General features: G+C 49.7%; 1 protein-coding gene across 1 annotated transcript; it reads left to right on the top strand.

Moving 5' to 3' along the window:
• Window positions 1–6,408: 6,408 nt before the first annotated feature.
• LOC117862886 (F-box protein At5g50450) lies at window positions 6,409–8,455 on the top strand. Its single transcript, XM_034746436.2, has 3 exons — window positions 6,409–6,979; window positions 7,092–7,254; window positions 7,371–8,455. Exons 1-3 carry the CDS (start codon window positions 6,732–6,734, stop codon window positions 8,196–8,198), a joined length of 1,239 nt encoding a protein of 412 aa, XP_034602327.1. The 5' UTR covers window positions 6,409–6,731; the 3' UTR covers window positions 8,199–8,455.
• Window positions 8,456–9,561: the final 1,106 nt, after the last annotated feature.

Here is a 9,561-nt window from a genome sequence, read left to right as displayed (position 1 = left end):
TCACACTTATTACTCCAAAGTTTCTCAATTTCCTGACATACTTCAGTCATCTCTTGATATGTCTTGATGATTTCGCATTATCCTTAGCACTGTTCACTTTGACTATTACAGTTTAATTGTCACAGTTCATAAGGATGGCCGGCACTAGTTTTTCAACCACAAGCAAGTCCATCAAGAGCTCATGCAGCCACTCTGCCTCAGCAGTGGCTGTATCTAAAGCAGTAAGTTCTGCCTCCATGGTTGATCTTGACAAAATGGTCTGTTTGCAAGACCTCCATGATATTGCACCACCTCCAAAAGTAAACACATACTCACTCGTGGCATAAAGCTCATTAGCATCTGAAATCCAATTCGAGTCACTATATCCCCCAAGTATAGCAGGGTGCTCAGAATAATGAATCCCATAACTCATAGTACCCACCAAGTAGTGCATAACCTTTTCAAATGCATGCCAATGATCAGAATCCGGATTTGACATGAAACTACTCAATTTGCTCACAACAAAAGATATGTCGGGTCTCATTGTGCTAGCTAAGTACATGAGTGAATTGATAATCTGAGAGTATCTTAGTTGATCTTTTGCAATTTTCTTATTCTTTCGAAGTTTCACACTAGGATCATAAGGAGCTAGAGAAGGCTTGCTGTCCATGTAGCCAAAGCGGCTCAAGATCTTCTCCACATAATGGGATTGCGAAAGAGTAATCCCATTCTCATCCTTAATCGGCTTAATATTCATAATAACATCAAAGAGTAATCCCATTCTTATTCTTAATCAGCTTAATATTCATAATAACATCAGCTTCTTCTAGATCTTTCATATCAAAACACTTTGATAGAAAACACTTGACCTCATTGATCACATCAATATTGGCACCAAAGATTAGTATGTCGTCAATATACAAGCATAATATAACTCTTCCGCCCCCACCATGGTGATAGTACACACATCTATCAGCCTCGTTTATGACAAAGCCCGCAGAAGTTAAAGTTCTATCAAACTTCTCATGCCATTGCTTAGGCGCCTATTTCAGACCATACAAAGACTTCAATAACTTACACACCTTACTTTCTCGACCCTTCACCACAAATCCATCAGGCTTATCCATATAGATCTCCTCATCCAACTCTCCATTTAGAAAAACTATCTTTACGTCCATCTGATGGACAATAAGACCACATGAGGTAGCTAAAAAAAGTAGTGCTCAAATTATGGTCAATCTAGCAACAGGTGAGTAAGTATCAAAGAAATCTTCACCTTCTTTTTGTGTGTAGCCTTTGGCCACAAGCCATGCCTTATACTTCTTAATAGTACCATCAGGCCTAAGCTTCTTCTTGAACACCCATTTACAACCCACTGGTTTGCAGCCATAGGGTCTTTTAGTGAGCTCCCAGCTTTCATTAGAAAGAATCGAGTCCATCTCATTATGGACAGCTTCTTTCCAATCATCTGCAACTGGAGATGCAAATGCCTCATCAATGGATGTGGGTGTATCATCCACAAGGTACACAGTGAAGTTATCACCAAAGGATTTTTCAATCCTTTATCTCTTGCTCCTTCTAGGAGTCACACTGTCATCCTTCTCAATGACCTCCTCATGCTTTGTTCAGAAGACAATAGATGCAATTGGTTCAGGAATTATCTCAAAGGAAAGTCTAGAAGTGCTATGAATATCTTTCATAGGAAAAAAATTCTCAAAGAATGTTGCATCACGAGATTCCATAATAGTATCAATATGCATATCAGGTACCTCTGATTTAACTACAAAAATTCTATAGGCAATGCTTCTCTGAGCATATCCTAGAAAGACACAATCTACTGTCTTAGGTCCAAACTTGCGCTTCTTAGAAATTGGTACATTGACTTTCACCAAGCACCCCCAAGTGCGCAAATAAGAAAGTGATGGTTTTCTCCCAACCCACATCTTATATGGAGTTTGCTCTTTATTCTTGTTCGGAATTCTATTCAGGACATGACATGAAGTCAATAAAGCCTCCTCCTACCATGCCTTAGATAAACCAGCAGTGTCTAACATGGTGTTAACCAGATCAATCAGCGTGCGGCTTTTCCTCTCCGCAACCCTATTTGATTTGAGCAAATAGGGAGGCATTCTCTCATGAATAATACCATGTTCTTCACAGAATTCATCAAAAATTTTAGGAAAATATTCACCACCATGATCTGACCTTAGACACTTGATCTTTCTCTCTAGTTGATTCTCAACTTCAGCTTTATAGATTTTAAAGTAGTCTAACACTTCATCCTTAGTTTGCAACAAATAAACATAGCAAAATCTAGTCGCATCATCAATCAATGTCATGAAGTATCTCTTTCCACCTTTTGTCAACACATCATTCATCTCACAGAGATCAGAATATATGAGTTCTAAAGGTGCCAAGTTTCTCTCCTCAGCTGCCTTGTGAGGCTTCTGAGGTTGCTTCGATTGTACACAGCTATGGCACTTAGAATCTTTGGAATTGGTGAAGTTCGGAATTAAACACATGCTGAAAAGCCGATACATCAAACCAAAATTAACGTGACATAGATGTGAATGCCAAGTACTCGCATCAACACTAACATTGCCACAAATATGGTTCACTGACTTATTACAGGAAAAACGGAACAATCCTCCGCAATCATAACATTTACCAACAAATTGTCCATGTTTAACCACGACTAATTTATTGGACTCTAACACTACCTTAAACCCATCCTTGCACAGGACCGAGCCACCCAAAAGATTCTTGTTGATAGTAGGGACATGCTGCACGTTTCTCAGCTGCACGATCTTTCCCGAAGTAAACTTCAGATCTACTGTGCCAACACCATGAACAGAAGCATGTGACCCATTCCCCATCAGGACGGAGGAATTATGAGCGACCTGGTAAGAAGAGAATATAGATATGTCACCACACATATGAACATTAGCACCCGTATCAAGCCATCAACAGGAACAACATAACCACACATGTTATAAGGTTTTTGGATTGTTGGATAATTAGGCAGTTACTATATTAATTTCCGAAATAAATAAATCATGACAAGAGACAATCCTAGCATTCAAAACTCTAACATACTAGGTAACAGGAATAACGTAATCATGATATCAGAAAACATGATTAACAATCAGATTAGATCACGACGCACGTACCGGGAAGCAATGATGATGAGCGGTGCTGACGGGACGACGACGGTGTTGCGGACGTCGCAGCAGCCGGCGTTGAAGATGACAGTATGCTGCAGCGCCTGACTTGGACGAAGGACAAGCCGTGATGACGAACTTGAGCAATCGCGCGAAGAGCTTCCAAAAACCTTATTCGTCCTCTTCTGGTGCAGGATCACAAGGACGAGTGGTCCGGAGACCTGCTCTCCCACTCGCCGGAGCACGCCGACAAGCGGAATGGAGAAGACTACGGTGACGGCGCAGCAGTGTAGAAGAGGCAAAACCTAACTCATATAAACCACCTTAGGGATACCTGAACCTAGGTACCTTCCCGTATAATAATCTATGATGGGTCTTTTCCATGAGAGGTGGTCTGTATTTATTGGGAGAAAAACCCCAACACCTTTGTCTATTAGTAATACGGACTAATAAGTGGTGTACCTCCTCTTATACTAACGGATCTTTAAGATTTATTCATAATTATTTATATGGGCCAAACCTATATATCTAATAGGTAGTAGGTCTCAGTTCATTTCCTTTTAAGACACAGCTTACTGGGATGATTGCTTTCGACAGGTCTAGAAAAGGAGACACAAGGCATACGGCATTTGATCGATCGATCCGCGCCGTACGCTGAAATGAATTTCTGGCCAAGGAAACATTTTCAGAGTTCGTGATCGATCGACCGGTCCTGGTGGGGATCAATTCCACCACTTGCGGCCCTAACATGCATGCAGGTTGCAGGGGATGGTTCGAGCGTGTCGTACGAAACAAAATGATGAGAATTCTAGCCCTTATCATGTGTTTGGGAACATCTTTGCCTTTCTAGAACTTTGGTCCACAAGTTTAATCGATGCCTAGGTTGCTCCAATTCAGATATAGAGCTTGTAGTCTTTTGCATAGAAGAGATTAAACAACAAAATGATTAGGCCAACGCTGCATATTATTGGCACCCTTAATTAGGATCCGGAGGATCATTCCAATTTTTGTGTTTGATCTCTAGTAGGCTGATGGAATAACCTCCTCCGCTAACACACAAGCAATGCTTGGTTCAGGTAGGACGAAGCTTGAAACCTGACGAAGCAAGGAGGCAAGAGATCGATCAGGTAAGAACCCAAGGTCAGGTTAGAAAGTTTCGCTTGACCACTCCATTTCCAGACCAATTATAGCCGTTAATTAACCTCTTCTACTTCTGGTCCATGACGTTTTCAGAGCTGCGTCCTAATCCTAAAGAGAGAGAAAGAGCCTCCTGCGCCTGTAACTGCCATATCCTCTCACTTCACCGCTAGTTTTTCCAGTGCCATCTTCTAATCCACGGATTTACCTTGGCTTCTCTGCAGGCGAGATTAACTGCCAATGTGAAGAAAAACTGTCAATGTGAAAAAGGCAAGCCACAAATATCGGGAAGTATGGATTGGTATATTTTTCGAAGAATATCTGGCGGTAATGAATAATATTTGAGTGAAGTACCGACTCTGCGTAATTCTCGACGTCCTTTTCTTTTCTTTGTTCTTATTAAGTGCCAGATTTCTATGGTCTAGCACTCTAGCTCATATGTACTCCACGCTTGTCTCTCTCCATGTGAAATGAGAAATTCCTTTTTGGTGTTGAATAATGACTAATGCACGCATGGAAAAGTTCTTGTCGAGAAAAAGGGAAAAGTTATTGCTTAATACTATAGATTATGTACAAGGTGAACGACCTCTGTAATTCTTAGCGTAAAATATTGCTATAATAATCACGTGCTTGAAGGGATGTTCTTTTACTGGTCTCGGTGCTTTGAGCAAATGTTAGGTGAAAAAACCATGTCTAAACGAAACTTGAAGTTGTAAAGAGAAGGAAATAGATGGCATCTTCAATAAAAAAAAACTTTACAGCACAGACCAACTCAATTTGCATTTTGGTACGTACCCTGCGGATGTTGACGAGGTTCATATCCGATTGTTGCAAAGACGAACATGCATGAATTCTACTAAGTACTACATCTCTCCCAAGTTGTCCTCCCTAATTTCACATTCTCACCGGATATGCCTTACTCACCATTTATTTAGCACAGAAAATAAATGCAAAAAAGAAAAATGAGAAGCTCAATCCAGACTACTCAATGCAAAGCTATCTTCTTTGCTGGATCTTTTTTTAATAAATGCTGATGGATCGAAACACAATTTTCAGAGAACTATTTAAACACATTGTTAACCAGCAGATCAGGCAACTTAAAATGGGCGATATGAAAATACTATGCAGCAAGTAATTTCTGACTAAACAATTAGCTACTGACCAGCCAAATCACAGGTGGCAGGCATTCACTCTCTCCTTCCCGGAAAGCAGTGCAACGAAGCCAAATGGCATAAGGGGAACGAAATTTCCTCCCTTGAGCTGAAACGTAAGAACGCAAGCTCACACACACATGTGAAAAAATCTCTCTCCTCCTCTGAAAGCAATGCATGGGCACATCATTGCGCGTAACCAGGTTGGTTAATCGAAACCCAACCCCGTTTAGTAGCGCGCCGAAGCAACCATTTCCTTGGAACCAAAACCATCACCAGCAGCAGGTTTTATAATTAATGCACCAAATTAGGCAGCCAAAGCTTCAATTGTTAGCAAGATCAGACGATGCTGCAACCAATCAAGCAACAAGCAAGGCTTTTGTTGTGCCAACCCCGATCTGCAAATCACAGAGACCCCCTGTAAGCTGCTGCTATGTGCTGCTAATGAAATCTGCTACTTGCATATGCCATGTTGGTGCCATGGCACTGACAGCGTCAAGACCATCTCATCCAGCAAGATATCCATGTCACCAACCCCTATGTGTGTGGTGGTGGTGGCACCAAACCATGAGGACAAAGGGAACAAACCTCCTGGCCCCCACCCCAGCCTCTCTTTTTCTTCTCCTGACAAGATTAAAACCAGCAAGAAATAAAATCAAGCAAACAACCCAGCCCAAGCAAAGCAAAGCCAAGGAAGATGCAAATGCAAATTGCAGGGCAGAGAAGGCTGTCAAAGATGCAGCACACACTAACCATAATCATGAATGGGCCCAGTCCCCAGTGCCCTACCACCTCCCACCCTCTCCCTCTCTAAAATTCAGGGAAATGGAAAAAATCGGAGAAATGCCTAAAAAGCTGAGAGGAGAGAGAGAAAAGCTGAGGAGAGAGAGTGGGAAAAAGGACAGGAGAGAGAGAGAAGGGTGGGAGTATCAAGAAAGGGAGAGGCTTTGCATCCAAGCGTGCTCCCCCTCAAGCAACCCTCCTCTCGGCCTCTCTCTTCCCTCCTCCGGTCAGCGTCCCTGTTGACCGTGCGCGCCACCCCCGTCGCAACGGAACGGGGACACGACGGGAACGAAACCACCTCTCTCCTCTGGCGCTTCCTCGCGACCACGCACCCCACGACGACCCCGTCCTCCGCCTCCTTCCTATATATAACTCCCCGCCTCACCATTACGGACACGGACACCCCCCCACCTCTCGGACCCTCCTTTCTCTCCCCTCCCTCCTCCTCACCCAAGAACTGCAACTGCACACGGCTCGCCACAAGGAACGTACGGGCGACGCCGCATCCGGACGGCAGGCTATGAAGACGAGGCGCGGCGCGTGCTACTCCTGCCACGCGGCGGCCGGCGACGGCCCGGAGGCGCTGCACCGCCGGAAGAGGCGCCGAACCGCGGCGGCCGAGGGGTCGCCGGCGGCGGCCGGGTGCGGTGGCGGCGCCGGCCTGGGAGACATGTTCGAGGAGCTGCCTGACGATCTCGTCGTGTCGATACTCCGCGACGTCGCGTCGTCCGCCGGGTCGCCGGCTGACCTCGCCGGCGCCATGCTCACGTACGTCCTGTTGTGCCTGCTTGTTGCCTGAGTAGACTGGAGTTTCTGTGAATCGAGAAATCGTTGGATGGTCGGAGTTCTTACGGGGAGATGGATGTGTGTGCGTGTGCAGGTGCAAGAGATTCCGGGAGCTCGGGCAGAGCAAGGTGGTGCTGGCGCGGGCGTCGCCGCGGTGCCTCGCCGTGCGCGCCAAGGCCTGGTCGGACGACGCGCACCGCTTCCTGCAGCGTTGCGCGGACGCCGGCAACCTGGAAGCCTGCTACCTTCTTGGCATGGTAAGTTCGTAACATTGATACGAGGATCAATCACTCAAATCTCCTCCGCGCCGCTCAAACTTTGCCATGGCGATCCTGTGCTGATGATGGAGCTCGCTCGCTCGCGCGTGCTGCAGATCCGGTTCTACTGCCTTGGCAGCCGCGGGTCCGGCGCGGCGCTGATGGCGGCGGCGGCGGTGGGCGGCCACCGCGAGGCGCTCTACTCGCTGGCCGTGATCCAGTTCAACGGCAGCGGCGGGAGCAAGGACGACCGCGACCTCCGCGCGGGGGCCGCGCTGTGCGCGCGCGCGGCGTCGCTGGGCCACGTCGACGCGCTCCGCGAGCTCGGTCACTGCCTCCAGGACGGCTACGGCGTGCGGCGCTCCGTGCTGGACGGGCGCCGCCTCCTTATCCAGGCCAACGCCCGCGAGCTCGCCGCCGCGGTCGCCGCCTCGGCGGCCGCGCCACCGCTCCGCGCCGGCGGGAGCGGCAACGGCAACGGCGGCGGGAAGGCGGCGGCCTCGCGGCGGCACTCGTGCCTGCTGAGCGACTTCGGGTGCCGCGCCGCGGCGGCGGCGGCGGTGGGGGAGGCGCACGCGGCGAACCGGTTCCTGGTGGACTGGTTCGCGTCGCGGCCGCTCGCCCAGGCCGCGGCCGGGGCGGGCGCCGTGACGGCGGCGGCGGCGGCGGCGGTCTCGCCGGAGGACGACGGCGCGGGCGGCGCGCTGCGGCTGTGCTCGCAGGCGCTGTGCGGGCGGCCCGAGACGCGGCGTCACGAGTTCCGGCGGTGCTCCGTGTGCGGCGTGGTGAACTACTGCTCCCGCGCGTGCCAGGCGCTGCACTGGAAGATGGCCCACAAGGCGGAGTGCACGCCCACGGACCGGTGGCTCGACGCCGCCGCCGCGCACCCCGACGCCGGCAACGCCGCCAATGGCGACGCCGCGGCGGTGGCCCCGGCGCCGTGACGCCATCTGCTCGCGTCGTCCGTTTTCTTGTCACTTCTTACTTTAGCAATTAGCAACGTCGGTTTTTACTGTCCCCCCGGCCGGCCGTTCTTTTTCTCTTTTGTTTCTTCTGCTGTCGTTTTTCGCCCCCTGCTTCCTCCTGTAACCTGTACATGGTTGGTTGGCATGCTGAGGTAACATTATGGCAAAGCGAAAGTTTTTCCTAAAATTCTTTTCACAAAATTATCAATGGACTTTAAAAATTTCTTTGCCTGAAATCATATCACCCCGTAGCACATCCTAACAGTATACTCCCGCCACATCAGCACATGTAGACCCCTCAGTCCACACGCACACCATTCCTTCCCTCTCCTCTCTCTTTCTCGCGCCGTATCTCAACCATATACTCCGACGAGCTCGAGCCCGACGGTGCTGGCCTCATCCTCTCCCTCCACATGGACGTCCTCCAACTGATCTCCATGCACCTCCGCGGTAATCAGCAAGCAATCAAACAAGCATCGATTTTTTTTTGGAAGAATTGGGGAGCTACTAGAGTCTACTTTTTTTTTTTGTCTTCTCCTTCCTAAATAAGGAATAAGGTTTTTGGGCAATAAAGGGGAACTCTTGGAGTTCCAGAGCACATCCAGCAGTGAATTTTTCTTTTCACCGTTGGCCCGTGAGGAGGCCGTGACAGGCACTGCTGTGGTGGAGTAACTGAGCAGCCAGCACGGCCGGGTCTGTGGCGTGGTCAGCCCGTTCACCGGGAGGAGACGTGACGTGACGTCGAAACCGGGTCCCTTTCTCGTGCGGTGCTTGGCATGGCTTCCGCCTGCGCTTTCTGTTCCAAAAGGCGGAGCGAGAAAACGCCAGGCGGCCAGAGAACGGCGACGAGCCAAAACCGACGATGTGGCTGCCGCTGGCTGGCTTGGCTGTGGGGGCGGGGCGGGCCTGCGTGCGCTGCCCAGCAGGCCGCCGTTGCGGCATCCCGTCGGCGGCCTATGCGGCGTCCGTCTCGGCCCATCCCGAGGGAGGGAGGGAACGCGACAGAAGCCGTTAGAGCCCACGGGGAATCGCGCGTGGAGGGAGACTCCGCCGTGCCGCCGGAGACGTGCGCGGGCGAGCTACCTGCGGTGCGATGGAAATTGGAAATATCTCCGCCGCTTGGCTAGATTCGGCGTGACCTGGTGTGGTGGTGGCCGAGCGCCACGCCGCCGCCGCTGCCGCTGCCGCTTGATCGCGTGCAGTGCAGATATGGTGGTATGGATCCGGACATCCAGTGCTGCCTGCATACGTGTGGCGTGCGGCTTTTCGTCGCGGGGATACGGGAGTGCCGCCCCGTCCCGGCACGCCGAAGGCGAGAGCCCCCGGATGGCAACCCGGCCGG

Source organism: Setaria viridis, chromosome 7 (assembly GCF_005286985.2).
Source record: "Setaria viridis chromosome 7, Setaria_viridis_v4.0, whole genome shotgun sequence".
NCBI lineage: Eukaryota > Viridiplantae > Streptophyta > Magnoliopsida > Poales > Poaceae > Setaria > Setaria viridis.
Note: the sequence above shows the minus strand (reverse complement) of the source record. Positions and strands in the feature narration are given on the sequence as shown.